Source organism: Lepidochelys kempii, chromosome 2, assembly GCF_965140265.1.
Source record: "Lepidochelys kempii isolate rLepKem1 chromosome 2, rLepKem1.hap2, whole genome shotgun sequence".
Classification (NCBI taxonomy): Eukaryota; Metazoa; Chordata; order Testudines; family Cheloniidae; genus Lepidochelys; species Lepidochelys kempii.
The window spans coordinates 196,834,095-196,852,755 of NC_133257.1; the positions used below are offsets into that span (position 1 = coordinate 196,834,095).

Below are 18,661 nucleotides of genomic sequence, written 5' to 3' on the forward strand. Positions count from 1 at the left end.
GATTCTTTCCTACTGAAGATCTAAAGCTATGTTTTCTTGAATAGGCACACGAGTGCAATACTTGCTCAGACCCATGTCTTTGGGAGAGAACTGCCCCACTGCAATACTGAGGGCATCAGCTTTCACTCCAAAAGCTTGTGTGGCATCGGGATGGGCCAATATGACAGCACCGAAGACAACCTTCACCTGTTCAAATGCATGCTGGGCCTCGGGGGACCAACAGAACTGGGCTTTTTTTCCCTCTGGAGTGAAGTGGTGAGGGGTTTGGTTTGATTAAAAAAAATGGAATGAAATGTTGATAGAAATTTGGAAAACCCTGCAATACATGCAACTCCAGTGTTTTCTGGGAGCTGCCCAGTCACAGACAACCTGGATCTTGCATGGGTCCATCTTGATTCCTTCTGAGGACAGGATAAAGCCAAAGAATTCTGTGAAGATCTGGTTAAAAGCACAACTTTCAAGTGTGGCATAGTGACAATGCTGCCATAGCCTCTCCAGGACTGTTAGAACACAAATGGTGTTCTGTTCAAGGTTGTCCAGATAAACCACCAAATACTGACCCAATAGGTCTTGTAAAACACGATTGATAAAATGTTGGAAGGTTGCCAGAGCAGGTCATCACTAAATATTTAAAGTGGCTGTAGCAGGTTTGGAAAGCCATCTTCCATTCGCCCCTAGCCAAGATTTTAGCTCCCAGGAGGTCCAAGTTTGGTGAATATACGTGTGGCCCCTACATGGTCCAGTAATTCTAGAATCAGAACTAGTAGCTACTGATTCCTGATCACTATCTGGTTTCAGGCGTGGTAGTCAGAATCAGAGACTGCCGTCTTTTTTCATGACTAAGAGGACTGGGACATCAACCATTGACTTTTGGACAAACCCTCCTGTCAGGTTCTCTGGAGGTATTATGTAGTGCAGCCAGCTAAGATTCCAACATGGTGTAAATCCACCCAAATTGTATTTTTGCTTCCAGCTCCAATTCCATGGGGCAGTCCTAATCCTGAAGTGGAAGGAGATTTTTCACATTATTCTTTTCTGATACATCAGCGTAGTCACAATATTTAAGGGGGAGTTCCAATATAGTTCAGTAGGCACTCCTGCAGTGATCATTTCCTCCTGAGTCCTCCAGGCCCCAGGCACTGTAGCAATGTCAGTTTGCTCCCCACAATACTTCTGACAGAATTCTGAACGGAAAATGACCTTCTGTTCTTGTCAGTGAATGAGTGGATTATGAAGGGTCAGCCAGGAGATGCTGAGAATCAGAGGGAAGTGCAGGGATTGATTTATGCCAAATAGCAATATTTCTCAATGCCCCTAGATAAGAACTACCAGGGGAACAGTCTCTTCAATTATTGGACCTAAAGACAGAGAGTAGCCATCAACAGTTTCTATTAGGTCCAAAGTGGCCTTGCATCGCAAAGGAATCTGCAGGGCCTGGGCTGCTGCATCTATGACATTGTTGGCTGTTCCCTAATTGATGTGGGCCTGTTGCATGAAAATCTTTGGGGGCTCTCCGGGGATGTGTAGCCAGATAGGGACCTGCAAGCAGGAACCCCCAGACGGAACTCTGGGCATGGCCGACTCAGGACTGAGGTGCAGATGAATTCTTTTCTGAGAGCCAGGTTGGTCCCTTTTACCGAACCTGAGGTGACATTTCCCAGGTTCCTTGGGGCTCAGCAGGACAGGCAGACATGAAGAGTGGTAGAAGAGGACAGGACAAGGAGTAATGGTCTCAAGTTGCAGTGGGGAAGGTTTAGGTTGGATATTAGGAAAAACTTCTTCACTAAGAGGGTGGTGAAACACTGGAATGGGTTACCTAGGGAGGTGGTAGAATCTCCTTCCTTAGAAGTTTTTAAGGTCAGGCTTGACAAAGCCCTGGCTGGGATGATTTAATGGGGGATTGATCCTGCTTTGAGCAGGGGGTTGGACTAGATGACCTCCTGAGGTCCCTTCCAACCCTGATAGTCTATGATTCTATGATTCTGAGAGGCCAGGTTTGCCACAATTGAAGCTTAGGTGGTGCCAACAGCATCATTCCTTGTCTTCAGAAGTGAGCTGTCAATGAGCCACATCCTCCTGCATCAGTTCAGCTGCTGCAATGGGCACTCAGGTAACAGTATGTAGATGGGGGGCTGCGGGTATCCTCTTTATCCAAACCTACTGGCATCTCCACATGAGCCAGTTCATCTTTGATCTCTTCCGACAGACGCCACTGGAACTGATACCACTGCACTGCCTTGTTTCACTCTGTGTCTCCAGTGAAATGGCAGAAATGTGCCCTCTATGTAGCAACGTACCCTACCCCTGCTGGAGTTTCCTTAGGAGCCTCAGTTGAACAGGCTGGATGAGGTTCATTGAAGATGGCGGATATAGATGAAAGCAAGGCATTCCAGTTTGACAGAACTGGGCTGTTATTCTCCAGCAAGGGGAAGGACTATTCCTACACCTCCATGAGCAGACTGATTACCAAGCCCACCTCGGCCAGGTCAGAGATGTAGATTTGGGGAGGCAACAAGAACTGAAGGTGGCATTGGTTTATGAAGCCCCAGAAACACTGGCAACTCCCATTGAATCATTCTGGTAGAGGTACCCTGGGTTCCCTGACCAAGATGGGGCACAGTGGACTGGGTCTGAAGCATGGTGTTCTCTGCACAAAGCTGGCTTGCTTGATGCTGCAGCAGCCAGCTTTCTGAGGTCAGCTGCACAATTTGGATCCACCTGGAGGTGGGCAGCCTATGTGGGAAAGTCTGGTGCCTCTGAAAGCAGCAACTAGGCTGCTGGTTCCATACTTCCTGCACCAGGCCCACCCCCTTGAGGATTACTGTGTGGTCCATACAAGCTGTCAGGGCGAGGATGTAGGCAAACAGGCCTAGTGGTTAGTATAGGGTGGGGTCCAAGTCCCCACTCCAGCTGGGGTTCACAACCAGAAGGTTAGGAGCCAAGGTCAGGAACCACAAGTTAGATGCCAGGAATCAGGCTGAGTTAGGAAACCAGAAGGTCAGGACCTGGAAACAGAAGCAGGTAGTGCTGGCTAAGCAGTCCAAAACAGGATAGGATAGATATAGCCTTCTTAATGTGTGCAGAGCCCAGTTGTATGGATGAATTCCTGTTTCTCCTTCTTGCATAAGTAGGGGGAGTGGGCTAATTAGGAGCTTCAGTGTTCCACAAATCGGAGCCTCCTGAGCTGGGCTTCAAGGAATTCTAATTCTAGGTGATACCAGTAAGATGCCAGGTATAGGATTGGAGCATGACCACCCGCAGGAATCCTACAGACCTGGGTTCAAAACCCATGGATCATGACAGTCAGAGATGCAATGAGATTCCATGCGAAGCTCTTACACTCTTCCGGCCAATTAATTTTTTTTATCATTACTTATTGTCAAGTGCCAACAGTAAGCCCTTCCCTGTACAAGCCACTAAAACAATCCCTGCCTTTTTAGTAGTTTACACAAATCAAAGCCCAAGGACAGAGATACATATTTTGAGTTGTTTCAGAGTAGCAGCCATGTTAGTCTGTATTCGCAAAAAGGAGTACTTGTGGCACCTTAGAGACTAACAAATTTATTTGAGCATAAGCTTTCCTGAGCTACAGCTCAATTGTTTTCCTACTGGTGTGGTTTTGGCATAAATGACAGGTTAGTGTTTGTGGGTCTCCTGGAAGAAGCAAGTTTTTAAAGAATTTAAAGTGGAGTGGATAGAAGCCCTGCCAGTACTAAATCATTGGAATGTCTAAATATTATAGAAGACAATTTCCTAATTCAAAAAGTGTTGCAGCAAACACAGGGAAATTCTATATTAGACCTTATCCTAGCAGATAAACAGGAGCAGAACACAGAACTAAGATGTCAATGATAGCTTAGGTACAAGTGATCATGACTCGATCACATTTATAATGTGCAAGCAGAATAAAATTCAGGTGAGTAATATTTTTTTAATACACACACATGTTGCTTTAATATGGCCAATTTCACAAAGCTGAAAGTGATTATGAGCTAAATCAGCTGGAAGGAAGAATTTAATCAGAAAAATGTGAATGATAATTGGGAATCATTTAAGAACACCTAGCTAAATGCCCAGAAAGCCACAATTGAGGAAGAAGGCTGTGCTGGTTAAGAAAACAACCTGGTTTAGAGGGGAGCTGTAAAAAAATATAGTATAACAAAAGAAAGGAAGTTGATAGCATTGAATATAAATCAGAACTCTGGAACTGTAGAAAATTGGTAAGGGAAGCAAAGGGACACAAAGAAATCTATGGACAGAGTTAAAGACAATAAGGAGTTTTTTTAAAATATTAGGAACAAAAGAATCCTGACAATGGTATTGGTCCATTACTATATTGAAATGGTAAAATTACCAACAACATTGCAGAACAGGCAGAAGTTTTCAATGAATTTTTCTGTTCTTCATTTGGAGACAAAAAACAAAAACAGATGTACTCATCATATGGTGATAACACTCTTTCCATCCCACTAATAACTCTGGAGGATATTAAACAAAAGCTACTAAAAAGTTATTTTTAAGTCAGGAGGTCCAAATAACTTGCATCCAAAAGTTCTGAAAGAGGTGGCTGTGGAGGTCACTGTACCATTAATATTGATTTTCAATAGGTCTTGGAGCACTGGGGAAGTTCTAGAAGACTGGAAGAGAGCTAATGTGCCAGTTTTTAAAGAGCAAATGGGATGTCCCAGGTAATTATAGGTCTGTCAGCCTGACATTGATCCTGGACAAGATAATGGAGTGGCTGATATGGGATTTAAGAAAGAAATAAAGGAGGGTAATGTAATTAATGGAATCAACTTGGTTTTATGGAAAATATATCCTGTCAAACTAATTTGATCATTTTTTTAATGAGACTACTACAAGTTTGATTGATAAAAGGCAACAGTGTTGATGTAATCAACTTGGGATGTCTCTAAGGCACTTGGTACTACATAACATTCTGATTAAAACACTAGAAGGATATAAAATCATCACAGCACACATTAAATGGATTAAAAATTGGCTAACTAGGAGGTCTCAAAATATAACTGTAAATAGTTAAAAGAAAAGAGTACTTGTGGCACCTTAGAGACTAACCAATTTATTTGAGCATAAGCTTTCGTGAGCTACAGCTCACTTCATCGGATGCATTCAGTGGAAAATACAGTGGGGAGATTTATATACATAGAGAACATGAAACAATGGGTGTTACCATACACACAAACGAGAGCGATCACTTAAGGTGAGCTATTACCAGCAGGAGAGCTGGGGGGGGGCAGAGAAGAGGAAACCTTTTGTAGTGATAATCAAGGTGAGCCATTTCCAGCAGCTGACAAGAACGTGTGAGGAACAGTGGGGGGTGGGAGGGGGGAATAAAACATTGGGAAAATAGTTTTACTTTGTGTAATGACCCATCCACTCCCAGTCTCTATTTCAAGCCTAAGTTAATTGTATCCAGTTGGCAAATTAATTCCAATTCAGCAGTTTCTCCTTGGAGTCTGGTTTTGAAGTTTTTTTGTTGAAGAATTGCCACTTTTAGGTCTGTAATCGAGTGACCAAAGAGATTGAAGTGTTCTCCAACTGGTTTTTGAACGTTATAATTCTTGACGTCTGATTTGTGTCCATTTATTCTTTTACGTAGAGACTGTCCAGTTTGACCAATGTACATGGCAGAGGGGCATTGCTGGCACATATCACATTGGTAGATGTGCAGGTGAACGAGCCTCTGATAGTGTGGCTGATGTGATTAGGCCCTATGACGGTGTCCCCCGAATAGAGATGTGGACACAGTTGGCAACGGGCTTTGTTGCAATGATAGGTTCCTGGGTTAGTGTTTTTGTTGTGTGGTGTGTGGTTGCTGGTGAGTATTTGCTTCAGGTTGGGGGGCTGTCTGTAAGCAAGGACTGTCCTGTCTCCCAAGATCTGTGAGAGTGATGGGTCGTCCTTCAGGATAGGTTGTAGATCCTTGATGATGCGTTGGAGAGGTTTTAGTTGGGGGCTGAAGATGGCTAGTGGCATTCTGTTATTTTCTTTGTTGGGCCTGTCCTGTAGTAGGTGACTTCTGGGTACTCTTCTGGCTCTATCAATCTATTTCTTCACTTCAGCAGGTGGGTATTGTAGTTGTAAGAACACTTGATAGAGATCCTGTAGGTGTTTGTCTCTGTCTGAGGGGTTGGAGCAAATGCGGTTGTATCGTAGAGCTTGGCTGTAGACAGTGGATCGTGTGGTGTGGTCTGGATGAAAGCTGGAGGCATATAGGTAGGAATAGCGGTCAGTAGGTTTCCGGTATAGGGTGGTGTTTATGTGACCATCGCTTATTAGTGCCATAGTGTCCAGGAAGTGGATCTCTTGTGTGGACTGGTCCAGGCTGAGGTTGATGGTGGGATGGAAATTGTTGAAATCATGGTGGAATTCCTCAAGGGCTTCTTTTCCATGGGTACAGATGACGAAGATGTCATCAACGTAGCACAAGTGGAGTAGGGGCATTAGGGGATGAGAGCTGAGGAAGTGTCGTTCTAAGTCAGCCATAAAAATGTTGGCATACTGTGGGGCCATGCCGGTACCATAGCAGTGCCGCTGATTGGAAGGAATACATTGTCCCCAAATGTGAAATAGTTATGGGTGAGGACAAAGTCAAAGTTCAGCCACCAGGTTTGCCGTGAAATTATCGGGGATATTGTTCCTGACGGCTTGTAGTCCATCTTTGTGTGGAATTTTAGTGAAGATGACTTCTACATCCATAGTGGCCAGGATGGTGTTTTCAGGAAGATCACTGATTGATTGTAGTTTCCTCAGGAAGTCAGTGGTGTCTCGAAGACAGCTGGGAGTGGCCCAAGGAGGGAGTCTACGTAGCCAGACAATCCTGCTGTCAGGGTGCCAATGCCTGAGATGATGGAGCGCCCAGGATTTCCAGGTTTATGGATCTTGGGTAGCAGATAGAATACCCCTGGTCAGGGTTCCAGGGGTGTGTGTGCAGATTTGTTCTTGTGCTTTTTCAGGGAGTTTCTTGAGCAAATGGTGTAGTTTCTTTTGGTAACCCTCAAAAGTTACCAGTGGGATCAGTGGGATCAGAGGGTAATGGTTTGTAGAAAGTGGTGTTGGAGAGCTGCCTAGCAGCCTCTTGTTCATATTCCGACCTATTCATGACGACAACAGCACCTCCTTTGTAAGCCTTTTTGATTATGATGTCAGAGTGGTTTCTGAGGCTGTGGATGGCATTGTGTTCTGCACGGCTGAGGTTATGGGGCAAGTGATGCTGCTTTTCTACAATTTCAGCACGTGCACGTCGGCGGAAGCACTCTGTGTAGAAGTCCAGTCTGTTGTTTCAACTTTCAGGAGGAGTCCACCCAGAATCCTTCTTTTTGTAGTCTTGGTAGGAAGGTCTCTGTGGGTTAGTATGTTGGAAATATTCCTTGAGTCGGAGATGTCGAAAATAGGATCCTAGGTCACCACAGAACTGTATCATGTTCGTGGAGGTGCAGAAGGAGAGGCTCCAAGATAGCCCAGCAGAAGAATCTGTCCTAAGAGTTTAGTTGAATTAACAATATTGCTGGGCGGGTTAAGGGAACCACTGTTGTAGCCTCTTGTGCCATGTAGTAGTATAGATGGTTTAGTGTCCTTTTTCTTTTGTAAAGAAGCAAAAAGTGTGTGTTTTAAATGGCTTGTCTAGTTTTTGTAAAGTCCAGCCACAAGGAAGTTTGTGTGGAAGGTTGGTTTTTTATGAGAGTATCCAGTACACCATCATAGGACCTAATCACATCAGCCACGCTATCAGAGGCTCGTTCACCTGCACATCTACCAATGTGATATATGCCATCACGTGCCAGCAATGCCCCTCTGCCATGTACATTGGTCAAACTGGACAGTCTCTACGTAAAAGAATAAATGGACACAAATCAGACGTTAAAAATTATAACAGTCAAAAACCAGTTGGAGAACGCTTCAATCTCTTTGGTCACTCGATTACAGACCTAAAAGTGGCAATTCTTCAACAAAAAAAACTTCAAAAACAGACTCCAACAAGAGACTGCTGAATTGGATTTAATTTGCCAACTGGATACAATTAACTTAGGCTTGAATAGAGACTGGGAGCGGATGGGTCTTTACACAAAGTAAAACTATTTCCCCATGTTTATTCCCCCTCCCACCCCTCACTGTTCCTCAGACATTCTTGTCAACTGTTGGAAAAGGCTCACCTTGATTATCACTACAAAAGGTTTCCTCTTCTCCCCACCTCCCGCCCCGGCTCTCCTGCTGGTAATAGCTCACCTTAAGTGATCACTCTCATTACAGTGTGTATGGTAACACCCATTGTTTCATGTTCTCTATGTATATAGATCTTCCTACTGTATTTTCCACTGAATGCATCTGATGAAGTGAGCTGTAGCTCATGAAAGCTTATGCTCAAATAAATTTGTTAGTCTAATGTGCCACAAGTACTCCTTTTCTATTTGCGAATACAGACTAACATGGCTGCTACTCTGAAACCTGTAAATAGATATCGAGCGGGTTTGTTTCCAGTGGAGTCCTGCAGGGATCGGTTTCTTGGCTCTACACAATTTAACATTTTTATCAGTGACCTGGCAGAAAACATCACTGATAAAGTTTACAGAGGAGACAAAAATTGGGGTGAGGGGGTGGTAAATAATGAATAGGATAGAACTCTGATATGGAGCAATCTGCATTGCTTGGTAAGCTGGGTTCAGATAAACAATGAGTTTTAATGTAAAATGTCTAGGTCTAGCAATAAGTGTAGCCCATACTTACTGGATGGGGGAACTCTGATGGGAAGCAGTGACTCTGAAAGGGGTTGTGTTGGATAATCAGCTGAACATGAGCTCCCCATGCAATATTGTAGCCAAAAGGGCTAATGCAATCCTGGGGTGCATAAACAGGAGCATCTCAAGTACGATTTGACACTGGTGCAACTGCAGTACTAGAATAGTGTGTCCAGTTCTGGTGCCCACAGTTTAAGAAAGATGTTCAAAACCTGGAGAGGGTTCCGAGAAGAGCCACCAATATTACTAAAGGGTTAGAAAACATGCCTTAATAGTAGTAGACTCAAGGAGCTTCAGCTATTTAGATTAACAAAGAAGATTAAATGGTGAGGACCACAGTTTAAGTACCTACCTGGGAAAAATATTTAATAAAGGGCTCTTCAATCAAGCCAAGAAAGGTAGAACATGATCCAGTGGCTGGAAGTTGAAGCTGAACAAATTCAGACTGGAGATAAGGTGTAAATTTTTAACAGTGACAGTAACTCACCATTGGAACAACTTCCCACAGGACTCCATCACTGGCAATTTTAAAAATCAAGATTGGATGTTTTTCTCGGAATAATTTGGGGGAAATTGGCCCGTGTTATACAGGAGGTCAGACTAGATTATAAGGATCCTTTCTGGCCTTGGAATGTATGACATTTTCATTCAACTGGCAGAAGAATCCAAAGAAACTGCTCTCTTTTTACCTTCATAATCATAACTTTGTGAATGTTTCCAATGTCTGTTACAAGATGCCTCTGTTCTCATTACTTCAGTCCATTCAATAGCTTGTTTCTCAGATACTCTGTTTCCTTCCCCAGATGTGAAGAACAACTCTGTGCAGCTTGAAAGCTGGTACCTTCCACCAATAGAAGGTATTACCTCACTTACCTTGTCTCTCATATATGCTGGGGCCCTCACTGCTACAATGCTGCAAAAAGCTTTTACTTTTAGCAGTTTAACTCAGATAAATTCACACACTAGTATTTGATAGCCACTAAGCACCCACTTACCATACTGATCACAGAGCTACATATTTATTGAAGTTTACTAGATAGAATGAGAAAAGTTAATGTGTATTTGTAGACTTAAAATGAAATGAATAGCTAGGTTTACAGACCTGCATTATCAACTGCTCTTCCTATCCTATCCTATCCTAAAGAGTAAAGTTCTCTTTACTTCCCATTTTAGTTTATTAGCATAAAGATTTCAATCACAGACAGGAATTAAAACTCAGGCTTTAGTACCAATGAATTTACTGTAACATTTGAAAATCTAAGTAAACATTCCAATGACAAACTTAAAATATGTGAACAAAAATCCCACCCCACCCAATAAAGTCTTTCAGGGTAGAGTTCAAAATTCATACAATTAAGAATGTTTTGAACCCATCCAGAACTAGCTACTTTATACAAGAATGTTAAGGCCAACATATCAAATTACTTGAAAACACAGATCAATAGGAAACAAAAAAGTTACAGATGAGATGATATGTGCAGGCATGTTCTGCTGCAGAGGGAATTTCAGGAGAAGTTCTGGATGGCCTGACCAGCTCTACTTCTAGAGCACTAGGTCTGAGGACAAATAGCCCTTGTAAAGCCTATCTTTACTAGGAATCCACAAGAGACACATCCTTTAGAAGCAGAAGAACTTCAAGGGTAGGGTGCAGATGGTACATCATCTCTGAAAGCAGTAGGATCTTCATTCCACTTATTTTCACCATAGAAAGATGAAGTAGAGTAGCACTAAGAATTCTGATATGGACATAGGAATAGCCATATGCAAGCAGATCTATAGTCCATCCTACTGTAGCCTGGTATTCTACTGTAGCCTGGTATTCTGTCTGCCAGACTAAACTTGCTTCAGAGAGGTGAAAAAACCCTTCCATAATGCATTTCAGGCATCACTGATAAAAAGGAACACTTATCCACAGTTAACACACAAGATACTACAAAGTTTAGATTTCCTCTATATTAAATCTCAGGTGCCACCATAGGATAAATATGGGAAAGGCTGTCTTTTTAATGTCAGCCACTGTAATAATGCAGTGCATCACGAGGGAAAGTTTCTTCCTGATCTTAGCTGGTGATCACTATGTCCTGAGGTCTGAGGACAAATATCCCTTGTAAAGCCTATCTTTACTAGTGTAGCTACTACGAATAAGTGAGATTTTTGTAGTACCAAATATGGGATAGCAGATTCTACAATGGACTATCAAACTTCCAATACTCAGGGCCTTTTAACCAGACAAATTCTACTGTCAGTTTAATATATGATATGATCCTGACTGGCAGAGGCAGCAGCAGAGAGATTAACTCTATGTAGAGACAATTCCTCAGCAGATGTAAGTTAGCTACATTAAAGACAATGGAGCTACACCTGTTGAGGATCTGACCTGTATGCAGCGGCGGATTAATGATTTCGCTGCCCCAGGGCCTGAAATAATTGCCGCCTCCTCCCCTCCCCCCCGCGAGCAGCTCCCGGCCCCCCCACTGCAGCTCGCCTGCACTCCGCCTCCTCCCCTGAGTGCACCGCCGGGTCCTGCTTCTCCCCGCTCCCTGCCAGTGCTTGTGCACGATACAGCTTTGCGAAGGAGAGGGGAAGAGGGGGGAAATGCGGCGCGCTCAGGATAGGAGGCGGGGAAGGGGTGGAGTGGGGGCGGGGCCGGGGGCAGAGGGCATGAACCAGCACCGGGGGAAGCAGCCTCTGGTTGCTGTTATAAATTTGCCACCCCTGCAAATTTGCTGGACTAGACCTAGGCCTTGTTGGCCTAGGCATTAATACGCCGCTGCCTGTATGCTCTTAAGAGGTATTTTCCATCTCTAGTTTAGGATTTATAGATCACAATTTCACTAATGCTACAAGGTAAACAGCTATTAGGCTACATATAGAAATAAGCTCCAGACATGCATGGTAGTCATAGAAGAAAGTATTTTGTTATTACTCACTAAAACATACACCCTTATCCTAATAAAGGAGTTTTTTCCTGCAGTGGTTCACTACCTGTAGATGTGTTTTTCTTGATCTACTAATTGGTTGCCTGAAAATTAAGCATACAAGTCTTTGAAGCACTATGGTCACTGCTATGTTATTAAAAGCATCTGTGCAAATCAACCAGTCTCACTTCTTTTCATATGAAAGGAAAAAAAAAGTTAAATGTTCTAACAAGCCCTTTGCATGACAGGCAACTGAACTGGCTATACTCCAAGCCCTCAAACAAACAAACAAACCACACAGCACACAATTCTGTGTTCCCAGCCCTGTGTCTGTTCCCTAGCCCTCCCAACTAACTAGTTCAGTATCTCACAGACCCCCATCTGTCCCAAAACCCAACCCCACATCCATTGTGTACACCCCATGCCTATCCTTGCTCCTCAGCACATCTCTGCTCTTCCTGAAGCTCTGGAAGTTCCTCCCACCTTCCAGGCCTGGAGAAGAGAATTCCAAGGAGGGGTTCTTCACCCCCACCTTTCAGATCTGGAGAGGTGGTGGATCCAAAGGGGGCCATTCAATCCCCCACCCTTCCCAGACTAAGCCTGCAGGGACAGAGAGGAGAGGTGGGAGGAGCAGAAAAGTGCCAATCCATTACTCAAGAGAGGTGGGGGCAGAGCAGAGCCACTCTGAGTAGATGAGCTCTTTCTGCTCCCTTCTCCCACGCAACCAAAAATGTGGTATGGGCTCTCCGAAGGACTCCGGAACTAGACAGCAATACAGTTGAAGATTGTAACTTGTACTCTCAATTACCTCTTGCACCAGACTGACCACATTAAGGAACAGCCACTGTAAATTACAATATAACTAAATACATCACTATCACTTTAATTTTTTGTGGAATTGTAATGAACTGCTGACAAATATTAGGAGTATGTTAATAAATGGTTTGTGGTCCATATTTTTTTCTACTTTTCAAAAGTGTCCATGGCTTCAAGGTTGACAACCTGCGATTTATTGAATACTCTGCAGGTGGTTTCCAAATGACCTATTTTTGTCAAATGTCTCATTTTACATATTACTGTGCAGTGTCACTAACCTTTGCTGTTAGCCTGCATAGACCTCAAGAATACTGTGTGGTGAGTGTAACGGAAAGATATTAAAATCTAGAGTCATGACCTGTTTAAACAGCATTGGCTTAAATAGCTATCCATATTTGGACCTTGTGAATTTACACTGTAGGATGAAACCTGCACTGTGATGTCATGTGGTGCCATCAGCTATACAGAAGTGTTTTGCCAACTGCTAAGTGGCACCTCCATTTATTTTCTCTTGTCTGCTAGTGTTTCTTTTTAAGGCATAGGGCCTGAGCCTGCTCTGAGTCTATGGCTGAGCTTTCCACTACCTTCAGTAGGTCCCAGGTGATTTTGCCCACCTAATGGTTGCTGAAGATCGTAAAATGTCTCAAAAAATACAAATGGGAACTGGCGTTGTACAGGTCATCATTATTGGCTTTGAAGAACAGGGATGGAGAATCAGTAATCGATCAAACAGAGTTGGAGGCAATTTGCAGGGATTTTTATACCCAGCTGTTTGCATCCCGTATAGACGTCCCAATGCCATCACTTCAACAAACCGATGAACACATACTCCTGGTTCTCATCAGTGAAGTCAGTCATGCAGCCCATCAAATGAAAGAGGGGAAGGCTCCAGGCAAGGACATTCTGACAGCAGAAGTGCTTAAGGCAGGAGGTCAGGAACTTCGGAAAGCTCTCGCCCAAAGGTTCAACCTCTACTTGGAAATCCAGAAGATACCGTCCAGTTGGAAAGAGTCCAATACCATCTTGCTGCATAAGAAACTTGATCAAGAAAACCTAAAGAACTATCACCCGATCTGCGTGCTTTTGCATATCTATATGTTGTTCGCTAAAATAATAACAAATAGACAGTCGAGAAGCCTCGATGAACAGCAACCTAGAGAGCAGGCTGGCTTTTGAAGGAGTTACAGCATGATAGACCACTCTAGTAGTTGGTTTAGAGTGAAGATGTGTTCAAGGCAATACAAATCCCCTTTGCGCATTGCCTTCGTGGACTACGAGAAGGCGTTCAACAGTGTAGAGACTAATGCTGTTCTTGAAGCTCTTTCGGAACAGGGCATCGGTGCAAAATATATCACATTACTAAAGGAAGTGAACTCTGGCTGCAGCACAGACATATCACTGTTTGATACTCCCCTCTGCATCCCCATCAAGAAAGGTGTGAAACAAGTTTCACCAAAATTATTCACAGCCTGCCTTGAATTGGTTTTTCAATGAGCAGACTTGAAAGGTGGGATTAATATCAATGGCAAGCGGCTAAACCATCTCAGGTTCGCAGATGATATAGTCCTGATAGCTGAAAATACAGTCCAGTTTAAGAGAATGCTTAAAGAACTGAACGCGAAAAGTAGTCAAGTCAGATTAAAAATGAACCGTTCGAAAACAAAATACATGGGATCAGATGTTCTGCCAAGAACCCAAATAACTCTTGGAGGAGAGCAGATCTAAGAGGTTGATAAATACGTTTATTTGGGCCAGGAAGTCAACATGCACCACGGTCAGAAAGGCAAACTGTCATGCAGAAAAAAAGCTGGATGGTGCACATTTAATGACATCAAGGACCTCCTCCAAGGAAAGATCAGCAAAACAATTCATGCAAATCTTTTTAACTCAACCGTGTTGTTGAAAGCAGGCTCAGCAAAATGCGGTGGGTGGGACATGTGGTCCAACTCAGGAACAACAGATGGACCGCAGCTATAGCCAAGTGGAATCCGTGAGAACAGAAATGGCCATGCGGTTGGCCTCCAAAGAGGTGGGATGATTTCCTAACAAGGAGATATGGACAAGCATGGCGAAGTCTGGCCAGAGCGAGAGAAGATTGGAAGACGTATTGTGATCGGCTCAGTCTCAACTGATGAAGGACCGACAGTCTACGCAAAACCAAGATAGGTGGCATTGGTAGTCCTAACTTATGGATATCACTGTTGCCACTGAAACATAACTGACTCTAGCTGTTGAAATCAGGAGTGGTCTTAACATGTCCCCAAGCAATAAAGACATTTATAAGTTCCTTCATAGTCAGTTTAATATATACACACATGCACACATATGGATTTTTATAGCTTTGTAAGCTTATTGTTGACCTTCTGGGGTCAATCTTTTTAACTATCCAACTATTGATGTTAGTTTATTGTTCTAGCAAAGTTTATAAAACAGAAGATGTGGCACACTTATGAGATAGTCAGAAGAGGGCAGCCTTCTGTAAGAGGGCATCTTCTGTAACAAGACACTGGCCCTGGCTCCAGGACCTAAAAGAGTACATACATTGCTGCCCATCAAAAATACTAAACTTGTATCACCTCTCACACTTTCAGAGTAAGAAGTTAAAAGGAACATATGAAAATCTCTCTAGATAGTGCATTTGAGGTAGAGAAGTATATTTCACCTTATCCAATACAGAATATAAGTACGTATGAGTTTATTACATTTGCACAAAGCAAACCAAGTCACTGAAAATGGCACGTTTTCCCAAATTCATTGACCCACCTGTAGAATCCCTTCAAATCTCTCATCCAATGTGTCCTCTAACTTCACATAGAGATGGAAATTTAAAATGAAAACTTGGTGGAGGGAGGGAAGTTAATTTAACTTTTAACATTTCTTAGATGTATCAGAAGTCTCAGTTGGGTAGTTCTATTAGATTTTTGTATGGATTCTTGTAAGATGATATATGGAAAAAGCTTTATTGAGTTCACTGCATGAGGCTCAAGAATATACAGACAATATGAATTTGAACTTTAATCTTGTTCTTTTTTGGAAAACTATTTTCAAAATCTTTAAGTAAACTATATATAATCTCTTGCAGGAGACAAGACTGAATACAAACCTATGATCCAATAACTATGTTTTGCTGATCTCAAAACATGAGTGCATGGCAGCATCAGGACTCCTGAACTGATCCGTAACACTGCCAGATATCCCACAGTTGGATTTTGCAAGTGCCAGTTCCATCAAGCAAGTGTATAGGCTTATTGAAGACAAAAGTTTACAGTAAACATGGATGAGAAAGAATGATTAGAGTGCAGATGACAAAGGAAGAGAAAGATTACAATGTGGGGGTATAATGTAGGAGGAGAAGAATTACCACAGGCATGTTTTAATACAATAGGACAAGATTTTTCCAGCAGATGCAGGATGGTCTAGGCATATTTTTAAACAATATTCCTGGTAGTTAATCTCTCAACTCTGCTAGGGCCTCAACAAGATTCTAATGCCACCAAACAATCTTTGTGTACTTATGTTCCACCCTTCCCCTCTGTTTAAAAGGAAATCAAGTGTATAGAGTACCAAATGCATTTCATATGATTTGTTAAAGGGATATTCTTCTCTTGATTTAGGAGCATCTCTCCTATTAACATTAAGAGGGAGTTGCACTCATACACTGAGAGAAGAATATTTGCTTCTGGGTTTGCTCTGTGCACATCACTGGAAATATGTTAACTTCCTGTACTTAGCCCCCCTACTAAAGGTAAAGTCAAGGCTGACACGTTCAGAAGATAAACCTCTAGCCATTATAAAAAAAAAAAATCCCCGTAATAAAACACACTACCCTTCAAAATGAGGGGGAAAGGCAGTGCTGAATTCTCAGCTACTCAGGTGAACAGACACACAAACAATATACCCCAGGCATTGGGCTAGTCTCAACTTCAGCTTTATAGATTTTGAGGCCGGAAGTGACCCATGTGATTATCTAATCTGACTGCCAGTATAACACAGGTCATAGGACTGCCTTGAAAATGTGCATGTGTGCACTTCATTGCCACAGTGCAGGCAGTAATCCTAATCCTATTCGATGAGAAGCAGAAAGCAAGACTCTTCTCCATTTCAGCAAGCATGCATGCTCATCAACAGAAAGCAAAGCGGAAGGTGTGATTGTTTCTAATCTCTAGAGTTTCTGTTATCCAGCCTCTTCTTTATACTGAAGTTTCAAGGCCTGAATAAAAATGGGACCCAGTTCTGAACTACCTCTGCTTTCAATTGTGTAAAGCCAAATCCCAGTTGACGGCAAAAGCCACCTTGGATGTTTCCCCACTTCTAGGGGCACGTACTCATACCTTTATCAAAACAAACCAACACCCCAGGTTTATTTGTGTGCAGTCCTCCTAAGGATTTTCCCACGTTGCAGCTGCTATTTTGAAAGAGCCGATAAGGTAATCACTACCAACTGAATGACTTAAAAATATAAAGTTGGGGAGAGAGGTTACATTTTAAACTGGTCAACCCATCATTTAAGCAACCGAGTTATGTTTCTGCCTACAGTCACAACAGTCTTTCCCCTGTTCTACCACACTGAATTGACTACAGTCTCCTCTCAATATGCCACACTCAGGGGACAAGGGGGAAGATAGTAAAAAAGAAAAAAAGAAAAAAAAAGTAAAGCTGCTAATAATTTCATCACTAGGTGGCTGCTGTTACATTGCTTCCCTGCTCTTTGTATCAGCATTTAGTCTGTGTTTGTGGTTGGTCCCAAAATTTCCCTGTGATGCATCAGATTAGCTTTCTCATTTGATTGTTTTAAATGGTGCAAAACACTGGTGTAGCAGGGACAGTGACATGACTGAACTCAATTGGGGATATAATCTCTTCCAAAGCGTGAGTCAAATTCATCTCCAGCAAAAGAAGCGTGACGGAACCCTCCATTCATTCCACCCTACTCAGTGGCACCATTAGAGACGGTGACTCATGGCTGCAAGGATCCTTCCAAGTGATCAGTGGGCCTGTACACATGTTGCAGAAACCCCATCAATCTCAGTGGTATTGTGCCTGCTTGTGCCATCATTCAAACTGGCCCACTTGGGTCAAGCAAGCTAGGCAACTCTAGAACCCACAGTTGATTATTACTTAAAAATAACAGAGCAGCATGAGCATATGGTGCATGCTATATGCACCTCCAGGTATTATGATACAGTGCGGTGCATGTTCTCTTGAAAAGCACATATTACCTGATGTGGCTGTGAGCTGGACCATCTGCTATATGAAGGAGCACCTGAAGTCTTGCTGGCTGTTGACCTCTGTAAAATAAAAATGCCATGCATTCAGCCAGAGTTCAGTATAAATATCCATACATGAACTTAATTAACGTCAGCAACTCAGATTTCTACAGAGAAAGAAAGGCAGCACTGTCAAGGGTTAGGGCATTGGCCTGAGACAAAGGAGACCTGGGTTTTAGTTCCAGCTTTGCCATTGACCTGCTGTGTGACCTTAGACAAGTGCCTTTGTGCTTCTGTTTCTCCTCGCAGCCTTTGTCTTGGCTATTTAGATTGCAAACTCTTGAGGACAATCTCTGTTTAAATAAGTGTGTTTACACTGCCTAGCATAACTGGGTCCCAGCCTTAGTTGGGGCTTCTAGACACTACTGTATCATAAAGAACAACAATGCAGAGTGGTCATCTTATTATGTAGCCTTATGCTTTATTTCCCGTTACCGCTCCATGTCTACCGACGCAGAAATGCTAAACCATGTCTAGTGTGACAAAGCTATAATATCTACCTAATAATCTGATTCCAGCCATACTCCTGCAGAAACGTCAGTATGTAATCTACATACACTGTAAAAAGCATACCAAGTCCTGTTTTATTCTTTGAGCTGTAAACTTAAATGCAATACTTGTGACATACAATAGTTAAGTGAAAAAAGAAAAGGAGTACTTGTGGCACCTTAGAGACTAACCAATTTATTTGAGCATAAGCTTTCGTGAGCTACAGCTCACTTCATCAGATGCATGCAGTGGAAAATACAGTGGGGAGATTTCTGAATGCATCCGATGAAGTGAGCTATAGCTCACAAAAGCTTATGCTCAAATAAATTGGTTAGTCTCTAAGGTGCCACAAGTACTCCTTTTCTTTTTTTTTCTTTTTTTTTTGCAGATACAGACTAACACGGCTGCTACTCTG

At 42.7% G+C, this 18,661-nt stretch overlaps 1 protein-coding gene across 6 annotated transcripts in view; it reads right to left on the reverse strand.

Annotated features, from left to right (window-relative positions):
• RBMS3 (RNA binding motif single stranded interacting protein 3) overlaps positions 1-18,661 on the reverse strand; it is a 919,857-nt gene that overhangs the window by 756,160 nt on the left and 145,036 nt on the right. For 3 of the 6 annotated variants that reach the window (XM_073333377.1, XM_073333376.1, XM_073333378.1), the window contains exon 3: positions 17,710-17,778. The exons of the other annotated variants lie outside the window; for them this stretch is intronic. In XM_073333377.1, coding sequence (XP_073189478.1) covers positions 17,710-17,778 — 69 coding nt within the window. The remainder of the gene's footprint in view (positions 1-17,709; positions 17,779-18,661) is intronic. 6 annotated transcript variants of the gene reach the window in all.